Source organism: Suillus fuscotomentosus (genome assembly GCF_016647785.1).
Source record: "Suillus fuscotomentosus strain FC203 chromosome Unknown F5891scaffold_80, whole genome shotgun sequence".
Classification (NCBI taxonomy): domain Eukaryota; kingdom Fungi; phylum Basidiomycota; class Agaricomycetes; order Boletales; family Suillaceae; genus Suillus; species Suillus fuscotomentosus.
The window spans coordinates 36,177-55,706 of NW_024539592.1; the positions used below are offsets into that span (position 1 = coordinate 36,177).

General features: G+C 48.2%; 7 protein-coding genes across 7 annotated transcripts; 4 read left to right on the forward strand and 3 right to left on the reverse strand.

Annotated features, from left to right (window-relative positions):
* Positions 1-3,532: 3,532 nt before the first annotated feature.
* Positions 3,533-5,776, reverse strand: F5891DRAFT_985025 (uncharacterized protein; the record flags this gene model as incomplete). The annotated part of the gene is made up of 5 exons (XM_041377536.1): positions 3,533-3,907; positions 3,962-4,062; positions 4,138-4,471; positions 4,519-5,649; positions 5,702-5,776. The coding sequence occupies 5 exons, from the start codon at positions 5,774-5,776 to the stop codon at positions 3,533-3,535; spliced, it is 2,016 nt and encodes a 671-aa protein (XP_041219978.1).
* Positions 5,777-6,234: 458 nt separating this feature from the next.
* On the reverse strand, positions 6,235-6,967 carry F5891DRAFT_1195242 (uncharacterized protein; the record flags this gene model as incomplete). Its single annotated transcript, XM_041368091.1, has 2 exons — positions 6,235-6,654; positions 6,710-6,967. 2 exons carry the CDS (start codon positions 6,965-6,967, stop codon positions 6,235-6,237), a joined length of 678 nt encoding a protein of 225 aa, XP_041219979.1.
* A 486-nt stretch (positions 6,968-7,453) lies between these two features.
* F5891DRAFT_961611 (uncharacterized protein) lies at positions 7,454-11,753 on the forward strand (the record flags this gene model as incomplete). The annotated part of the gene is made up of 6 exons (XM_041375821.1): positions 7,454-7,664; positions 7,719-8,020; positions 8,059-8,400; positions 8,563-9,790; positions 9,865-10,171; positions 11,681-11,753. 6 exons carry the CDS (start codon positions 7,454-7,456, stop codon positions 11,751-11,753), a joined length of 2,463 nt encoding a protein of 820 aa, XP_041219980.1.
* Positions 11,754-12,076: 323 nt separating this feature from the next.
* Positions 12,077-13,904, reverse strand: F5891DRAFT_1255727 (amidohydrolase 2; the record flags this gene model as incomplete). The annotated part of the gene is made up of 7 exons (XM_041369999.1): positions 12,077-12,493; positions 12,550-12,617; positions 12,668-12,928; positions 12,984-12,998; positions 13,051-13,223; positions 13,281-13,432; positions 13,485-13,904. The coding sequence occupies 7 exons, from the start codon at positions 13,902-13,904 to the stop codon at positions 12,350-12,352; spliced, it is 1,233 nt and encodes a 410-aa protein (XP_041219981.1). The 3' UTR covers positions 12,077-12,349.
* Positions 13,905-14,076: 172 nt separating this feature from the next.
* On the forward strand, positions 14,077-14,690 carry F5891DRAFT_1062547 (bola protein). Its single transcript, XM_041362960.1, has 4 exons — positions 14,077-14,228; positions 14,296-14,335; positions 14,391-14,440; positions 14,501-14,690. The coding sequence occupies exons 1-4, from the start codon at positions 14,106-14,108 to the stop codon at positions 14,549-14,551; spliced, it is 264 nt and encodes an 87-aa protein (XP_041219982.1). The 5' UTR covers positions 14,077-14,105; the 3' UTR covers positions 14,552-14,690.
* A 139-nt stretch (positions 14,691-14,829) lies between these two features.
* F5891DRAFT_727158 (uncharacterized protein) lies at positions 14,830-16,373 on the forward strand. The gene is made up of 4 exons (XM_041372982.1): positions 14,830-15,426; positions 15,477-15,494; positions 15,552-15,714; positions 15,771-16,373. The coding sequence occupies exons 1-4, from the start codon at positions 15,175-15,177 to the stop codon at positions 16,187-16,189; spliced, it is 852 nt and encodes a 283-aa protein (XP_041219983.1). The 5' UTR covers positions 14,830-15,174; the 3' UTR covers positions 16,190-16,373.
* Positions 16,374-16,779: 406 nt separating this feature from the next.
* On the forward strand, positions 16,780-18,148 carry F5891DRAFT_1195248 (peptidase C65 Otubain-domain-containing protein; the record flags this gene model as incomplete). Its single annotated transcript, XM_041368092.1, has 9 exons — positions 16,780-16,822; positions 16,879-16,971; positions 17,020-17,066; positions 17,125-17,281; positions 17,338-17,361; positions 17,417-17,647; positions 17,696-17,854; positions 17,914-18,064; positions 18,112-18,148. The coding sequence occupies 9 exons, from the start codon at positions 16,780-16,782 to the stop codon at positions 18,146-18,148; spliced, it is 942 nt and encodes a 313-aa protein (XP_041219984.1).
* Between the last annotated feature and the right edge of the window lie 1,382 nt (positions 18,149-19,530).

Genomic DNA, 19,530 nt, shown 5'->3' on the forward strand with positions numbered 1-19,530 from the left:
ATTTACTAACAAACAGACGCACCCAGCTGAAATTCGATGGACACCTGTCAGAATGGATACCAATCACTAACGGTATAGGCCAAGGAGATCCACTTTCAATGATTCTATATATTATCTACGACTCTGACTTAGTTGATATTGCAGTAGGACGTGCAAAGAAGGAATGAACATTAGCCTTCGTCGACAACACGGCCTTCATCGCGATCGGTAAAGACTTCCACGAAATGCACGTGATTTTGAAGGACATGTTAGAAAGAGAAGGAGGAGGTTATGCATGGGCACTAGCTCATAATTCCAAGTTCGAAACTTCTAAGTTTGCACTGATGGACTTTTCTATGAACTCAGCGAAAGATCGACCACCCTTGATCACACAGGGCACTACAATTACACCAACGGCAACTCACAAATTCTTAGGAGTCATCCTCGACCAAGCGCTAAGATGGAAAGCCCACATAGCCTATGCCATCGCTAAGGGAACAGCATATGTATTACAGCTATGTCGTATTTCTTCTACTTCTACAGGAGTACCCCTCTCATTGATGCGTCAGTTATACCTCTCAGTCGCCATGCCCAAGATGTTGTACGCAGTCGACCTCTGGTTCCGCCCTATATTTGTTGGCAATAATGATAAGCAACAACTTGGATCCATCGGAGTAGCACGTCATATCGGTCGGGTTCAAAGACTGGCTGCCTTAAGTATTACAGGAGCAATGCGCTCTACAGCGACAGACACCCTGGAAGTTCACGCGAAATTGCTCCCTACGGAACATAGGATGCAGAATCTTTGTTATCAAGCAACAATACGCCTAGCCGCTCACCCCAAGTCCCACCCGCTATATGAACCAGTCCAAAAAGCAGCCAAGAAGCACGTCAAACGCCATCGCTCCTCACTCCACCACATGTTCCACACCTCCCAACTCAACATCTCCTCCATCGAAACCATTACCCACAGCAGACGACCACCTAACGACCGCAACTCTTATACCATCAACATCGCTGAATCGAGGGAAAAGGCAATAGCGGAGCACAATGCTAATACCAACGAAATCAAGGTATATTGTGACGGGTCAGGCATTGATGGTAAAGTAGGCGCAGCAGCAGTGTTATGTCGACAAGGCCAGCATCGACCGAGGACATTAAGATACCATCTAGGTTCCATAGACGACCATACCGTCTACGAGGCAGAATCAGTAGGCTTGACATTAGCGGCCCAGCTCCTTTCGACGGAGGAGGACGTCACCTACCCCATATCAATCTATGTCGACAACCAAGCAACAATCAGATCCGGTGACATGTTCTCTACTAAACCGGGTCACTACCTGATAGACCACTTCCGCAGGGCAATACACAAGCTGAAGAAAGATAGCAAGGACTGCAATTTCAAGATCAACGTCCATTGGATTTCGGGACACGACGGAGTAGCAGGTAACGAGAAAGCGGATCAAGAGGCAAAGAGAGCAGCACAGAGCAGCGAAGACAGTAGCACTACCTGCCGCCTTCCACCATACCTTCGTAAAGGTGTCCTACCAAGCAGCATATCTGCGTTAAAGCAAGCCCAACGCCAGGAATCCTCAGAGAGATGGGCCAGAATTTGGTCCAAATCCCCATGTCATATGCGCTGTAGAAACAACAATACTGAGAGGAACAAAGAAATGCTCCTGACTGTATCTAAAAAGTTGTAGGTCGTGCGTTGCCTAGTCTGCGATACTTGAGATGGCAAGTGCATTCGACCCTAAAGGGGAAGCAGGTGCAGCGGAGATCTAGAGGTATGCGCTTCAGCGAAGCGCGAGAAAGCGCAGGTGCGCGCAAGGTACGAAGGCGCGGGAACGCGCGCGCGTATTAGCGCGAAGCGTGGGAAAGCGCGCGCGTGTAAGCGGAAATAAGAGAGACTAAACTTATGTGAAGATATAAGCAAGATAAAGGATGTGAGATGTGTTGTGCTAATGAATAGATTTCTACTGTGACTTTCTAAGTAGTAAGTACTAGGTAAAGTTGGGTGAAAAGTCCGGTGTGAAAGGTAAGTAAGTAATAGTATGTACTGCTGGCGCTTATATAGCGCGCCTAAGCGCGCTCATGCGGAGCCGAAGCGCTACCGAGTAGGTATGTAAAAATATATATGAGTGAGAAATAGGGAGCTTGGTGGACAGTGGATGGATGCATCTGGATGGCTGGCGCTATAGGGCGCGCAAGCGCGGGAACGCGCGCGCGCGTATACATCGTGAAGCGCGGGAATGGTGCGCGCATGGCGCGCGTTGCGCGGGAAAGCTGCGCGTCATATAGGAATCACTGTGGATGGTACACAGAGTGATGCTGCAAGTTGGTGCTGTATACTCCCTAGTGTAAAGCGCCATATCACACTATGAGATGCACGAGTCTCTACACCGCGCTCCACATACTCCCTCCGTACAAAGACCGCCTTCGGTGGTCCGAGTACATGTATACCCCCAACACATGACAGGCCCATCTTAAACACAATATGTATCACTATGGCCCTGTGGAGTAGCAAACTCGTGCATCTAAAATGGCCAGCGGGAACGGCGGACTGGTGGAGGTCAACCCTCCACCAGGGCATTTGCAGAGTTGGAGACATGGTGGGGGACGCAGGTGTCCCCCTTTCCTAGATAGAAATGTCCTACATAGGGTACTATACCCCAACCGGACAAAAATTAGATTCAAAAAAAAAAAAAAAAAAATCTGTGGATAGCACACAGAGTGATGCTGCAAGTTTGTGCTATGTACTCCTAGTGTAACGCGCCATATCATACCATGAGAGGCATGAGTCTCTACACCGGTGTGGTAGGTCTTCTTTTGTGTCTCTGACGCTGCAGTGAGTCATATTTCCACTCTCACATTTGGCACTGTGGTTGACAAGATGACTCAGACATGTAAGTAGTTCATCGCCAAGTGCTCAGTTGTCACAGTGAACAAATTTCACCCTGCTCAAGTATCAAGAACATCTCAGCATGCATATGGGGGCCGCTCACAATATCATAGACAGTAGAAACTGTAGACTCAAAAATCAAACTTTATGTGTGACAAAACCTTTCTCCCACCAACCATGAGCGGAGATATATCTCTAGAACTGGACCCGTGCTTTTGATGGTGAGACATGAAGATACAAACTTGAAAGTGTCTTTTGGGGTGAATCCGTCACCTACTATGCCTGTAGTGTAACTGCTCGAAAGTTACTGACCCCCTCTTTAGGGGTTATCCTGGCAGCTTCGCTATTACGCACCTTGGACCAACTAAATGATACTATGAAACTATTTCTGTGAAAACAGTGATCGAGTTTAGCCTGATGTGTCGCAATATGCCCCATCCAAAGAGTCATGGATAATGACAGAGCGCTGAGATGTCCAACATCTAAAAGTCGGATGCGCTCGATGAGCGGTGTTTGATTTTAGGCGACCGCTTAGCGTCTTTTAAGTTTCTGCGCGAGCGAGCAACCCAAATATTTCCAAAACAATATATATTGAGTGAATCTTATGAAAGTGCAAGATTATCACAAAGGAATCAAATCTTATCTACATATCTACAGATCATCAGACATACTAGCCGTACTGATAGTAGATATACCTCGTTCAACTAAATCTTTCTTTAAAGAAATGGAAGCGTGATATACTGCAGGAACGTTACGAATGGTGAGATTGTGTTGTTGAATGAAACGATACTCTGCTCCAGATGACGAAGATGCTGAAAACTCCACCGTCTGACGTCTCCCGTTGAGATGCTCCATGAGGACTGAATGTGTTGCAGCGCCGCCAAGTGAAATCAGATTGTCGAGAGCGTCCACGTCGTCTATGTCAAGCTCTGTGTGGAAGCCGGTTTCCCACACAGCTGCAACGATGATGGCGTGTACGCCAGGATGATTGACTGGGGCCAGCGAGTCTGGATCATTCGTTTCGTGCTAGAGAAAAAAAAGGATAAGTCATTAGAAGAAGAATACAAAAAGAAAACTCACCAAAAACAAGTACGCGTGATTCTCAACGAGTATCAGTACGCGTTGTTTCCTGTGCGCGATCTCCGCATTTGCGTCCAACGGACGGTTAAGATCATAATGGACTGGGACTTCGCGGTGCGCCCTCGTTTTGAAGGCCGTTCATATGGTCGTTGTGAGGGTTCGGAGGCTCTTAAGACAGGTTTCGTAGTTGGGAACCTCCGCGTCAGGCATGAAGTCCTGGCGAGCTGCCGACAGCGCTGCCTCCGCCATCGCCATGTTGACGCCCGTTTCGGGCATAGCGTTCTCTAGTAACACCTTGCGGCGCATATTAGACTTCGCGGCTTCCATCAATTTCTTGAACTGCTCATTAGTCGGACGTTGGGGAGCATAGGGATGGGAGCGTGCAGGACTGTTGGCCACAGGCCCGGAGCCAGCCACAGGCAAATTAGTGATAGGCGAGGGAGGAGTAGACACCGGAGGCAGCTCTCTGCGAGACGGGAGTGGTGCAGTAACAGTGATGTCTCCTGTAGCCTGTAGAAGAGAGTCAGTCATGATCATGATACAAGTGAGCGACGCACTCTGATAACTCCGGTTGGGAACAGTTGTCCCCGGTGGCCTTTGGGTGGGCGGCGAGGATCGTATACGAATACCTTCCGAATTCCGGGCAGGTCGATGGGTAAGCGTCCCAGATAACGTGTCCGTTCTTCCTCCCTCTGCGGCTCTTGCATGTGTCCGATATTCCTGAAGGTTGTCGGTGTGGGCACATCAAATTGATGTGCCTCACGAGACACGAGTTCCGGTGGTGCGAATGGCATCTGTGGGAGCCCGTAAGTGTGAGCATGAGGGGCTGGTTGCTGTTGGAGCTGCCGGGAGTCTGGCGGTGGAGCTGGCTGCATGAACGGTGGGCGGTAGTCGTGCGACGGGCCTGGTTGCCCAAGATGTTGTCGAGGGATCTGCCGGGGGTCCGGCGGTGGAGCTGGCTGCATGAACGGTGGGCGGTAGTCGTGCGACAGGCCTGGTTGCCCAAGATGTTGCCGAGGGAGCTGCCGGGGGTCCGGAGGTGGAGCTGGCTGCATGAATGGTGGGCGGTAGTCGTGCGACGGGCCTGGTCGCCCAAGATGTTGCCGAGGGATCTGCCGGGGGTCTGGAGGTGGAGCTGGCTGCATGAACGGTGGGCGGTAGTCGTGCGACGGGCCTGGTTGCCCAAGATGTTGTCGAGGGATCTGCCGGGGGTCCGGCGGTGGAGCTGGCTGCATGAATGGTGGGCGGTAGTCGTGCGACGGGCCTGGTTGCCCAAGATGTTGCTGAGGGAGCTGCCGGGAGTCCGGCGGTGGAGCTGGCTGCATGAACGGTGGGTGGTAGTCGTGCGACGGGCCTGGTTGCCCAAGATGTTGTCGAGGGAGCTGCTGGGAGTCCGGCGGTGGAGCTGGCTGCATGGACGATGAGTAGTAGTCGTGTGACGGACCTGGTTGTGCGAGATGTTCATCGGCTTCCTCCATATTGACTTCCTCCATATCATCTTCCTCCTCCATCTCATCATCCTCGTCCTCGTCGTCCTCATCCTCGTCCATGCCTTCGGATTCGATTAACGAAATTAGTTGCTGGTATGATGCCGGACCTTGAGGTTGTTCGACACGGACACCGATCTGGCTTGCATCTGAATTCAAAGACGGGTTTAAACCCGAATTTTTCCCTGGTTTTTTTATTGCCTAATAATATTATATTAGTAGCATGCATAGGTAGTAGTACCGTAAGACTTACCTTCGCATTCTTGCGCGAGGGACACTTTTTCGTGATCTTCGTGTGCTTGCGAGTTGCACTGGCCTTTGGGGGCATGATGATGGGTGGGTGGAAAACGTATGAGAAAAACGTACACTTGAGTCCAGGTGCTTAACAGCCGGGGTTATTTAATTGGCCCCAGGGTTCTATCGGCCTCATGGCGCAGCCAATTCAATAGAAAGATCAATCAGTAATCACGAATGCAGACATTTATGTATTAGACGCACCGAAATCTGCATGCTGCGAACCTCGTGGCATGATGATCAGTATGTTTGACGCAGTTTCACGCGGGGTAAGGACAGAATAGGCAAAAAGATGTGATAGTGCGGAATGATATTGATGGTGACAAGATAGTATCGATAGTGACAAGAAGAAGAGAAATCAGTCACGAGGCTACATCGAACATTACTACAAAACTCTTGAATACATAAAACTGGTACACCGTTGATCTAGAGCGGTAATCGACGAATCAGTGACATTTTTGACCAAGATAAGAAATGAACTTAACTGATTGCCTAGTCCCGACCGCTTTCGGAGTCTTCGCCACCGTCGTTAGCCATGATCAAGTCTGTGTCGGTGACCCCGTGTGCGATAAGTAGTCCTTCCATATCGTTGTATTTACCTTGCACAAACTTGAGGGACTCCTTTGCTTTGAGGAGGTTTGTAGTAACGCTGGAGGATGGTTCAGAAACCTCTGTGCACTCTTTCTGCGCGTTTTCAATCCAGAGTCGAAGCCCATCTTCTGCAGCTTCATGTTCTTTCTTCAACTTGTTGATGGATTGGTTCAAGAAACTAGTCCACCTGCTCGCCTCTTCTACCTGCCAGATCCTGGTCATGATAAGGTGGCGAAGCTTCTCACAAGTGGCATACTGAGCAGCAACAGCCACTTTGAGATCCTCAGGTGGCATGTTTGTGTCGCCCAGAATCTCTGGGGCCTGTTTAATCGAGTTCAATACAATCAGTACCAGCAAAAATGTGGAAAAGACTTACAAGGGACACAAAACTTGCAATAGGGATATCATGTCCCTCTGACTCAGAGTCAAACAAAGCAGAGTTAAATGAGGAGCAGCTCCCCTTGGGAGACCGTAAGGTGTAGTTCCCCCGGGGAGAGTGTAAGGAGTAGTTCCCCAGGGGAGACCGAGACCTGCATAGAGACTGAGACTTACGCTTAGCCTTGGGACTTGCTCTATAAGCAGGAGAGGAATGTTCGACGAAAGTTGCAGAGCTGGTTGGGCTAGTAGGGCGCATAGTAGCAATACAAGTGTCCAGCATGATATGAACAATGGACTTGGAGGATTTGACCTGAATGTTTTCTCACTCAGCCTCTCGCTGCGGTGCTGTCAACAGACTTGTCAGCGAGTTTCGGAGTTTGAAGGACTTAACAGAATTCCAAATACACGGCGGTGGATGGTCAGTCAAGGTGATTCTTAAGGCTGCGATATCAATAAGTTCTTCAAGTTGAACGCTCCGATGGCATCCAATGTAGAAGAGGGCTTTACCTCTGATGAGATGTTTTTTAGGGCCGGAGAGTACGTTTTTGATATCAAACTTACACGATGGTCCTGATCAAGCTGGCTATCATATAGTGGTACTAGCCAGTATCCTTGTCCCACCTGTTCCACGCCATTTGTGAAGGTGGAAGAACTTTGCACTCACCTTACAGATGATCCGCAATGCAATGCTGTACCCATCCCTCATGCACTTCGCCAACCTGCTGGTCCAGGTGAAGAACGCATGGGTCGCTATCACACGAAATCCGGCTCTATTTACGGGTTTCAACGGCCAAATACGTTCGAGCGCATGAAGGCTCATGACTATGAGTCCGCTCGCGAACATAATGTGTACTACCCATTTTCTGGGAGGGAGGAATGGGAACTCGCCAAATTTCTCATTGAGAATCTGAATCAGGGGCAAATAAGTCGCTTTTTGAAGTTATTATGGGTCAGTGAACTTTACATTAACTTTTAAATTTTAACAGCTCGCTATTAGGTGAAGTCAGAAACACGGCAACAGCCCACATTCAAAACTGCGCCCCAACTGCTAACCTTTATGGATGCCCTGCCAAAGGGACCGCAGTGGCGCTGCACAACAATCGAGACAGATGGTTATGTTACAACGCATCCTGTGCATCTTATCTGGCGTGATGCTTTGGAGGTAACGAAGCACATATTTGGCAATCCGATTTTTGCCAATGACATGGAATTCGATCCATATGAGATATTTGTTGACGGAGAACGGGAATATGGTGAATGGATGTCGAGTTCGCGTGCGCATGATATCCAGGCTTGTATTATTTTTTATGTTCGAATACAAATTCTGACGATAGTTTTTATGCATAGGACGAGCTTCCACGAGGTGCTACCATTGTGCCCATCGTTCTTGCATCGGACAAAACTCCTGTCACTCGACACACAGGAGGTCTCGAGATGCATCCCACGTTCCTTACTATCGCTAACATCCGATCTGACATTCGCATGAAGGCTACGGCTCACGCATGGTCGTGCATTGCGTATATGCCCATTCCTCAGTTCATTTGCAACCCCGAGTTCTCTTCACTCTTGCAAGCCCGTGTGTGGCATCGGTGCATGGATATAGTCTGCGTGAATCTCAAGGAGGCAGCCGCTGTAGGCGCAAGTATGGTGGACCCATTGGGTCTCTTACGCTATGGATTTACCCCCCTTGTCGCATATACCACCGACCTCCCCGAACAACAGATGGTTTCATGTGTAAGTAAGAATACATCACCAGTCACTCTAGCCATCCAGTCACAGTTCGGGGACGGAAAGTTGTATGAACCTCGCGACGGCCAGGGCACACTCAGGACACTTGAAGAACTTGGTCAGCGTATCGATCCCTGGAAGGTCCAGGAATTTCAAGAAGCAGCCAAAGCATCACATCTCAGCGGGGTGCAGCTTCCCTTCTGGCGTGACTGGCGCTTCGCTGATCCAGCTATTTTCCTTGCACCTGAACTTCTCCACACATGCCATAAATTTTTCTTTGATCACATCCTCAAATGGTGTAAGGAAGTTGTTGGGGCTGATGAACTCGATACTCGCTTTCGTTCGCAACATAAACGCATCGGAACCCGTCACTTTGGGCAAGGTGTCTCCCATGTCTTGCAGATGACTGGTCGGGAACATCGGGACATCCAACGCACAATCGTACCTACAATTGCAGGTGTCGTCGATCCTGATTTCGTCCGCGCTGTTCGCGCGATGGTCGATTTCATCTACAAAGCACAGGCTCCAACTTTCACTCCAACATCGATCGCTGACATGACCTCCTCCCTCCAAGAGTTTCACGAATTCAAACACGCAATTCTCCGTGCCGAGGCTCGCCGAGGAACATTGGGTCCTATTGAGCATTTTGAAATTCCAAAACTTGAGCTCTTAGCATCATTCACTCGAGCCATCCCCCAGCTTGGCTCCATTATACAATTTACTGCTGATGTCAGTGAGCGCATGCTCATCACACAGTGCAAGAATCCATTTGAGCGCACCAGCCACCAACGTGCAACGTTCACTCAGCAAGTCGTCCGTCTCCTGGACCGGGAAGAGACTGCACGCCAGTTCGACCTCTATGCCCTCCTCCGCTCAAACGACATGTCCCTCAACAACCTCATCGTCAACGAATTCGACGAAGTCGTTGACATGGACCCGATGTTGGGTTGGATCATGCGCGTCGCTCCCGAAGAACTGTCTCGGTTTCAAGGCCCACGTCCCGTTCGCAACCATTTCCTCAAAGGCCTGCTGTCTGAAGACAGCAGGGTCGCCTTTCATATCACTGTATCCAGTGACCACACCAACAAGACAGCACCTTTTTTGGCGCGATTATACCAGCTTCCTGACTTTCCTCTGACGCTTCGCTCCTTCATTGAAAGTGTCAACCCTACGCTCGCAACTCGTTTCCAGAACCGACTGCTCAACGTCTGGAACAAGTTTCGTATTCAGCTGCATTCGACGTTGCGTCCACGTCTCGTCATGCCGAGCCAGCAGGTACAAGCATATCCGCCATCTACCAATTATCCTCGTGGAAATTGTGATGCTGTCCTGCTGCAGATGCACAGTGAAGGTGAAGAAGGTGAAAATCTTGGTGAGTTTTGAAGTTACGGTCAGTATCTTTGTATTCACGCATTTCTTCACTAGACGCCATTGTAGCTCAAGTTCGCATGGTGTTTGGCTTGTCAAAGAAAGGCCCACCGTTGCCTGCTGAACTTGACCAAATATTCCTCTATGTACAGCTCTTCGAAGTCGTCGCACGTCCTCAAGATGATGTTGGAGTCATGATGTTCCGCGTTAAGCGCCGTTTTGTGACCGGTCCTGATGGCACACAAGTGCGGGTTGGCATGATCATTCCTCTGCTCAATGTTACCCATGCAATCGAGCTCATTCCTGTTTACGGGGACAGAGCTAATCGTGCTGTTGACTCCTCGACTAGTGCTGCCGAAGTCCGGTTCGGTTCGGTTCTTGGGGCAAATTTTCCGAACGCCGAACCGAACCATAGGTTCGGTTCAGCCATTTGGTCGAACCCTGGACCGAATGTCACCGAACGCGTTCGGGAGGGTCCGGTTCGCGTTCGAACCAGGTTCGACTAAGCTTGGACCATCTGTGGTTGTATAGGCTCGAGACCATGAGTTGTCATGTAATTCGAGTCGGACAGACAACGAAAAGACTCTAACGCAAGGAGAACTTCTTTGTACAAAGATTGAATTCAAGTTTCTAAAATAAACACATTTTATTTGCCCGGTGCACATAGTTCCCTGATCACATTCTCATCGATCCTCTTCTCTAAACATATCTCAAACGCAGCAGCATGTACGGTTGCAGTATTCGAGATTGCAAGCGTGTCAATCTTCGCTGCAGGATTCTCTGAAAGGTGGAAAGCCCAGAGAATAACAGCCGTATTGATGAAGATGGACCGATTCGCGACATGTTGACCAGGACACACTCTAGTATTTTCAAGTAAGGCATGAGAAAAGGTGGAAAGATGAACGATACCACTCACCGGCGGCCAAAACCAAAAGTGAAAAACTTGAGATCAGTGATCACCGCGCACACGACCTGCATCGTCGCGCGATGCGCAAAGCCTGTAGTGAAAGGTGGTCGTCCATTATCGCATCATCACAACTGAAATAAGACGTACCTCCAATAGCAGCCACTGTGACACTAATCCCATCAGCTACCCCTGACAGGTCTCCACCTGAGACCCTCGAGGATGAACACGGTAACTTGCGGCATAGCTTGAGCTCGAACGAAGACCGACAGACTCACGAACTGCGAACGGTGGGCAACGACTTGTATCAGCATGGCTGTTGCTCGAACGAGGATCGACACACTCACGACCTGCGAACGGTGGCCAACGTCTTGGATCAGCACGGCTCTTGTTCGAACGAGGAACGGTGGCCTGGTCCGCCAACGATTTGGATCAGAATGGTTCGAGCTCGAAAATCTTGACATACTCACTTCCTGCGAACAATAAGCAACGACTTTGATCAGCATGGCTCATAACATTCCCAAGTAGTACTTACCTATATTAATCATTAGCAAGAGTTCAAAGTGTTTGGAATTCATATAGCGACATAAGATACCTAGTGTTTGAACATGTTGTGACGGTGCAGTACTGTGTCACAGCGCGTCACGACTGCGGCAGGCGCGACAGAGGACCGCGTCAATTTCACCCGGCTCAAACCTGCGCGGGTTGCAGACACATGCATTTGCATATATTGACACATAGTAAATACTTACATCTTTTTAAAAAAGTGTAAAGCGTACAAAAATTGAGAGGTTCGAACCCGTTCGAACCTATTCACTACCAGCCCGAACCCCGAACCTCTGGAAAGGTTCGGTTCTGAGTCTTGGCCGAACCTTGGACCGGACCATGCGTCCGGTTCGGAAAGGTTCAGGTTCGAACCGAGGTTCGGAACCGGACTGCGGCAGCACTATCCTCGACGTGTTTGGAAAGCTATGATACCTTCTACCTTAACAATTTTTCAGACAAAGAATGGTACCACATGCTACACACAGATTTCATGTAGTTTCCCTCGAGTCTAGACGTCCTGTGGTGTGCATCGCAATGTTAGATTGATTGATTGGACTATCTTGCAAAGATAAGATTCGCTAAATAATTTAAGACTAAATCTAAGACTCGATTTCGTGATTTTGACACGACTAAGTGAGTTGTCAGATCTCCACCAATCGCATGGCTTCGCTACTGAAGTCGTAAGCGTTCGTAAGTGTTCGTAACGCGCGTAAGTTAAGCGTTCATTTCAGTCGTTTTGCAGATGAAGTTTGGCCGGATTATGTAATTCACACACCTAAGTCAGCGCTAATATTACAATTGACCCGGCACCGCTTGAAACAAAAGTTCAACGTGATCCATTCACTTTCTCTTTCACCCACAAGCTATGAACGACTGTCTCCCGTCTGTTATGGTCTGTCCATGCAAGGGAGGTCTCAGGACTCAGCCAAGAAGTCGTGTTTGACGATGCATGAATACTTCAATGCTTCTAAAACGAGTGCATGGGTACGAAAACACCTCGCTTAAACCATAGAACGACTATTACAATTTGTTGTATCACCAATCCTTCTCTGTTCCAACCGTGTTGGACCCACGTCCGTGTGTTCAAGGTGACTATAACTGGGGAGACAAAATATTGACATTCGGCTGAAGCCCTAGCATATAGATGCGATTCGCATTTTCAAAGAATGCCATCTTTACGATAGACACCGCCTGGTCTTCTGTGAGGTCTCGTTTGCCGACGAAGCCCGCTAGGACCTGAAAAATCAAGGTTCATATCTAAAGGATTCACCCCAAAGGAATTTGCCGATCACCTCGTATATCACCTCGCGAGCTTGGGCAGTGGCAAGGTAGAACCTTTCTGGCCACCATGCCGCATCAGCTGTGGGACGGTAAGTAGTGTGTGCGGTGACAGATGGACTGCTAACGAACTAGACCACAAGATCTTATTGGTAGGCGCCAACTCAAGCACTTGACGCACCACAGTGCGTTGGGCGTCAGCAGAAATAAAAGGAAAAATCTCTCCGAAGTCAAGATAAACGTTCTTATACACTGACGTGAGGTAGCCAGCGTCTCTCGTGTAAGGATAGCTAGAATGCAGAAGAACGAATATGGTATCTGGGAACGCCTTGATGATAGGCTGCATATGCGCCGGAGAAGACTTTGTCAGCGTGATTTCATTATCTCCGAGGCCTTCAGGCGGATAAGTATCACATGATGCGACCCGGGCCGCTGTTTTTCAACGCACCTGTGTGGAACTGGACTTTCGACAACGTAAGAGGGAGGGCGTCGCACGGGACGGAACGAACGCTTACTAGGTTTCTTGCATTTGCCTGCGATATCGAGGACTATCTTGACTAGGTGATCATTCAAAGCTTTGTGCTCGAACCGAATGGAACCCTTTTCCTTGAATTGCTGAGATGCAGATGCTAGGCACTTGAAGAGTTCATCTGCGCTGCAGGGTGCAGGGTCGACATCCAGACCGGTTCTGTCGCATAAGTGAGTTGATATGATCATCGATTCAAGTCATGATGCAACCACTTACCTGTAGCAAGCGACAGACTTGTACCCTACCACACGGTCGTCTACGGCAGCGTCATTCATGCAGGTGGTGAACTCCTTCAGGAACTCGCCCCACAGACTATCGATCGAAAGAGGCGAGTCGTCATTTGCGACAAGGATGTCTTGTAAGATGTTCTAAGCATCGGAACTGAGCGTTTCTCAAAGATGGGGGATGACGATACCTTACCTGGCCTTCCACTTCTAATCTCACAATCCGCTTCGATGGATTTCCAGTGTACTGGTCGTGCCAATTCAAGTCTTCAGCCATTTCTGCGATTCCACCCAAGCCGTCGTCGAATAATATACACTGAATTCCCGTATGCTCCATGCAGAGCTTACACAACTCTGCATAATCGAACTCAAGCCTCTTCTTCTTGACGCCTTCCCAGGTAGCATCGTCACCTGTCAATCCAAAGAGTTGGGATAACTGAGCTGCTGCACGCAAGCAAGGAAGGGTGTGAACGGCATCATCTAAGGCATCACCATGGGCCTCAGATATGAGTACTTCGTATCGGACAGAGTCGCGGTGCTTTGATTTCAGGAATGGGTGGGCGTGGTTATCGATGATGGGGTACCCGAAGGCGGCTTTGGCTAGTTCTCTGTACATTGGTCCCACGGGTGTTAGATGAGGTGGTGATGATATGGCGTGCTTGGAAGCAACGTCTTATCTAGGGGTTCTGAATCTATTTATCCGTGCTTGAACTAGGATGCGCTATAGAATATTAATAAGCGATTGATATCTAATCAGATCAAGCAAATACAAAGTTACTTCCGCTTTTCTTCCTCCACACAACCATTGACTGTTGGCATGCCTGTGACAATCGAGGATTTGGAACGGGCCATTCGAGCTGCATTTCCTGTGTCCCATCTCGACATCGAGGATCAGTCGAGTGGGTGTGGATCCAGCTATGCAATTCTCTTGGTTAGTGAGGTACGTGTTCGAAACGAGCTGAAGCTGAAGCTGCTAATAGTCAACGTGAAATGGAATTATCACACAGGCCTTTGAGGGAAAGACTACTCTTGCAAGACATAGATTAAGTGAGAGTCTCAGCATGGCGTTAATCATAATACAGGGATGCTTATCGTCTGATAGTCAACCAGGCACTGAAGCAAGAAATATCGCAGCTGCACGCATTTTCTCAGGTAGGCTTGCGGGCTTATTCGTATTGGAACGCTACTTTGGTTGAACGGCTTTCACTGCAGAAATCCTTTACGCCAGCGCAATACGCTGTGCACCAAGCGAAAAGTGGTTGACTTGTGGAGTACTTTTGCAACAGCACAATAGTGGTGTTTTGCCGGAAATTATTAGACGGGCGACAACTGGCATGTTTTTTAGTTCAAGCGGGGAATGTGGCTAGTAATACTGAAATCAACGCTTCAAGCGTGGCCTTTAGATCTAGTGTGATGTGAACGTGGTCTTCAAGGCGGACAATAGAAGCGGTTACTCCTGCTCAGGCCTTTTCCACTGTCCGAGCAGTGGCTGGTATTCAAGTTTGATCAGTTGTTTCCACAGACAACCGACATCATTCTACGCTATTCAGATGGTTCACATGTCAAGACCACAGTTACACTTGAACTGCGTCCCCTCACATGACCTTGCCAGTGTGGAGACTTTGCTGATTTGAAAATATTATGGTTGTAGATCAATGCTAATCATTGGCCCTTTGTTCAGTGCTTTAAACCACTGTCAGTGTGGTACGTTCCCGCTTCGTTGTGGTTCGGTAAACATCATCCACAGGACGCTTCAAGCAAAACAATGGTCTTTCGCCCTGCCACTAACACTGCAGCCAGAGATATAAAGGTGCTCGAGATGGACAGCAGAACTCCCAGCACACTCTCATCTTCTTCCCTGTATCTTTCGAACTACCATTCTCACTATGTCGGAACAAACTTACTCTGAAGTCGATGCCCTTTTGCAAGAGTTCCAGAATTTGCCACTCGGCGAAACAGACGCATTATTTGCGAACACTGAACTTGGAACAACTTTCGTCAACGACCAGCTAGGCGAAATCTTCATTGCGTTTTTGTCCCAGTTCTTTACGCCAGACATAACAACATATCGCTCCACTTGTGATAGCCTAATGCCTCTGATTAGCCTGGCGCTACTTGCTGGGAAAACTCGCCAGCTGGTATGTTTTGTCTCAAGTCATTTTGACGCGCTGGCTTACAGAATTTATAGCTTTTAGATATCTTGGAGGTATGGGTTTTATTCTAGCTTGCTAATGTGTTAGATGTTGACTTCGTGGCACACCAGCTTGCCGATGTGATGTTCGAGAGTTCTGTGAGCGCCTCTCTGACACTCCAGGAGGGCTTCGACCCACAGTACTTTGTGCCGACGCACTCAATCGCCCGAATACGCTTGATTGACATCATTAACCAATGCCTCACGTCTCCACACGATTCAAGCGACATCCGCTGTACGTATCCAGTTCATTCTCGATTATGCGTGCATGTCTCACGATGCCCACTTCAGCTGAACTCCTGGCTCTGAGATCGAATATTCAAGAGCGAGAGAATCAGGCAAAAGCTGCCTTGCTTGCTTCCGATATCCAGTGGATTCACGATCTAGCTGAAATTTGGCCTGAGTTCAAAGCATTGGACCCCTCATACACCTCTACTGAGGCTTTTCCAAACCCAACCGCCCAACTCGGACCGAACTCGGCTATGAATATGGGAAACCCGCGAGTGTCCGAGTTGACGCGCCTTATGGGAGCGTCTCGACATCTATCTACCCTATCTACAACATCTTCACGCCCCATCAAGAGTCTCCCTGCACGAGGTGCCTCGGTTGCCCGCATGCGATCACTTTCCGCGATGCTTTCTCCTCGAGTTTCAGATCGCGTGCTGTCCGCGCTTGGGACGGTCGCTGAAGAAGAGATGCAAGTGGACTGAGATCGTATTTGTATCGCATTTTATCGGTCTCGGCATAGTCTCAGCATATCACGCAAATAGTATATCTGTAAATATTGTAGCATCACAAACATCTCGAACATTCGTGGGGTAGCATATATCATAGTTCTGAAAGGTTGTATATACTGGTCATTTATAATTATCGAGAGAGACGTGGTATAATGGATTCGGCTGGTTTCTTTACATTCGTCTCTTCGAGTTGAACGACCCAAAGGTTTAAGGGGGCCAATAATTTTGAACATTGTTGTCTGAGGTGAACAGACTTTTATTTGGAGGTTCTATGGGTGTCGGAAACATGCGCGATAATAGCGGTCAACCCATACTTTTACAGCTCAATTGTGTACTAAGTAGTACTACTGTAGTAGTAAGTTTGAGTACTAGCTCGGAGTAGTTAGTCTCGGCCGGGCCGTTGGGGACTCAAGAATGTTTGATCATGTTTGGTGTTATTGAAAACAGAAGGCTTTAATCATCTCGGTGGCCGACTAGTACATAACAACTTGATAACTGAGAACAGCACTCATATACGACATTTAAGTAGTATCGCACGTCCAATTAGCATCCAGAAGATCATTATGAACAACCAATCTTCAAGCTCTACATCGCCTGGCAGTCCTCGTGAGTTAGCCATTTCAGTCTAACTATCGAATCACACGACGTGCTATCATCTCTAGCGAGGCCACGAAATGCCGATGTACCTGAAGCTGAAGGAGCCCAGTTCAAGTCATCCAACCTCCCAGGTAATGCCAAATTATCGGAAGAGCTAGGTATGTAGCGCTGCTTACTATTAGCACGATGTAATCATCCTTTGGCAGATACCTATGATGGGGCACACAGATCTCAATTCTACGAATTAGGCCAGGTTGGTTGCTATTCGATACGCTGCGCTAAGGACACGATTGATGCAGCTTCCTTCTTAGAAATTATTGGAGGAGAGTATGGGTCGAGATCGGCCTCTGATATCTCCACCGACGACGATACATGAGCTCCGGGCAGAGTACACTGGCGCCCCATCGTTTGTGGCGCAGATCGACAGCTTGCTGAATCGAGGTTATACAAAGATTATCCGTACCAAAGGTAGTATATCAATGAAGCCAGGTACTCGCACAACCTGATGCGAACCTTTAAACTAGGTGATGGAAACTGCTTTTACCGAGGTAAAGTTTAATGTAAACTTCCGTCTTTTGCAAACTCAAGATTTCATATTATAAGCTCTTGGATACGCATACCTTAGCAGCCTTGTTGATTCGCCAAATCTCGTCTATTCTGCAAAATCCGTGATAGAATCAGGCTCAAGAATGATGGAACGTAATTTCATGGACGCGGATATCATTTCGACTTTCTGCGAACCCCTTATGGATCTAGTAGATGCCATTGGAGATCCTGACCCTAATAAAGTGTTGACGCATAAAGGTCTATTGTCTGCCTTTCTTGAAGACGAAAGTGAGTTTCTCGTGTACGACCAACCTCCTTGTAGCTGACAAGCTCCAGCGTCAAACTGTATTGTCACGTACTTGCGACTTTTAACTACCGCTCAAATCCAATCCGCGAGCGATGACTATGCTGGCTTTCTCTTCGACGATTCAGGAGAACAATTGGAACCTACTGAATTTTGTCGGCAATATGTCGATCCTCTTGGGAAAGAAGCAGGTCACTATACTGAGTTGTAGTCACATCGATCTATTCAAGTCGTTGATGTCATTCAATAGATCATGTTCAAGTGGCGGCCTTGTGTCGGGCTCTAAAACTGCACATCAGGATTGCATATCTTGATGGTCACTCTCCGGATGGCCAAGCCCACTTCCAAGATATCACACCGCCAGACGGCGGAAATAACAAACCGTTGATTCTCATCTATCGGTATGTTGACGATAAGTTTTTGGTTATTACAAGCTGATATTTGATAGCCCTGGCCACTACGATGTTTTGATAAAGACGAACTAATTCGGTGCAGTATGAGCCCACTGGTGCAAATATTCCCTGTTCATCGGTGTGGCATGGCCGCATCTCCAACCCACCAGGAATCTGACATACCTACTTATATATATCCTATGCGTATCCAAGTGATTCCTGACTCAGTGCCCGGGTCTATGTCACGCGTAGTCAAAATTGTGAATCTAAGCACGAATAGCTGCCGGCTCGGTGTCAATTGTGTCCATCCCGTCATGCTGTGCAGCACTTTTCATCCTTTCTTCCACCACTATGCACGACCAGCTGTACTTTTCACGGATTGGTTGGCATTCAAAATGCTTCTAGATATCAATACGACAATAAAAATTACTGGAAATACGACAGCTACATTGCTCTCCCTGACAGTGACTTAGCGGTCGCCGTTTTTACTCTTGGAGTTAATACAGGCCGTACAGCATAAAACCCAACGACCGCAGGTCATCGCTTGTATGTTCTAATTATAAGCTTTGTATCGTTTAGCGGCTTTCTCGCTGTGTCTATATCTCACTCATTTTCCTCATTTACTCTTTGCTGAGCCTCGCTGGCGCGCTCCCCGGCTCTTGCGACTTTTCACTGGGCATCACCATAACAATCAAGTGCACGATGCATTGAATCTAGTGGGTGGTGAGATATACTATTTGCTCTACTTCGGCTCACTATGTCATTCTCTGGTGCTATACCGCAGAATGGCCCTTGTTTCGTATGAGTAATTGGAGGGCTGTTACACATCAGACAGTCAGACTCAGCCAGCGAGGCTGAACAGAGCGTGTTTCCCGTTTCACCCAACATCACGCTTGAAGCTTGAGCTGTGTTGCATCGATGACTACACGATTTCACAAGGAACTCCTCTATTTTTGCAAGCTTGCAGCACAAAATCACGTTGGAAATAAGTTGCCGGCATCACCAACGACTGGAACTTTCTTAGTGTTCAAGTGATGGCCTGCGCAATAGTACTGGTTTGCAAATCAAATTCAACTGATTATATATTCAGCACGGAAGTACCGTTATACACCACTCACATCTCCCACTCGCTCACCCCCATCTTTCAGATATGACCGTAATTTTCAATGATCCCAGTTGGTGGCCAACAATCAATTCAGATATTATTTTCAGCTATTGGACAGGTTCGTCACATCAAGATGCCTAGCTCTAACATTGACCCGCAGTTTCGCAGTTGCTGCTGGCGTCATTGTAGTATATGATTGGGATGAGCGGAATAGTGTTCGACGACTGCTGATATTCTCATGATATCTCTAGTACTAACACTGGGACAAGAGGTAAGTCGATATTATCGTCGGAGCAGTCAACTCACTGAGAACGGTGTCATAGATTGAACTGATATGGGTGAGTGGCAAATTCCCGTATCAGAAGAAAAC

Bases quoted from the DNA above. Each gene is read 5' to 3' on its own strand.
- F5891DRAFT_727158 (XM_041372982.1), top strand. From the start codon at position 15,175: ATGTCGGAACAAACTTACTCTGAAGTCGATGCCCTTTTGCAAGAGTTC. The intron at 15,715-15,770 runs GTACGTATCCAG...TGCCCACTTCAG, and splicing joins CGATTCAAGCGACATCCGCT to CTGAACTCCTGGCTCTGAGA.
- F5891DRAFT_1062547 (XM_041362960.1), top strand. From the start codon at position 14,106: ATGCCTGTGACAATCGAGGATTTGGAACGGGCCATTCGAGCTGCATTT. The intron at 14,229-14,295 runs GTACGTGTTCGA...ATTATCACACAG, and splicing joins CAATTCTCTTGGTTAGTGAG to GCCTTTGAGGGAAAGACTAC. The intron at 14,441-14,500 runs GTAGGCTTGCGG...CTTTCACTGCAG, and splicing joins AGCTGCACGCATTTTCTCAG to AAATCCTTTACGCCAGCGCA.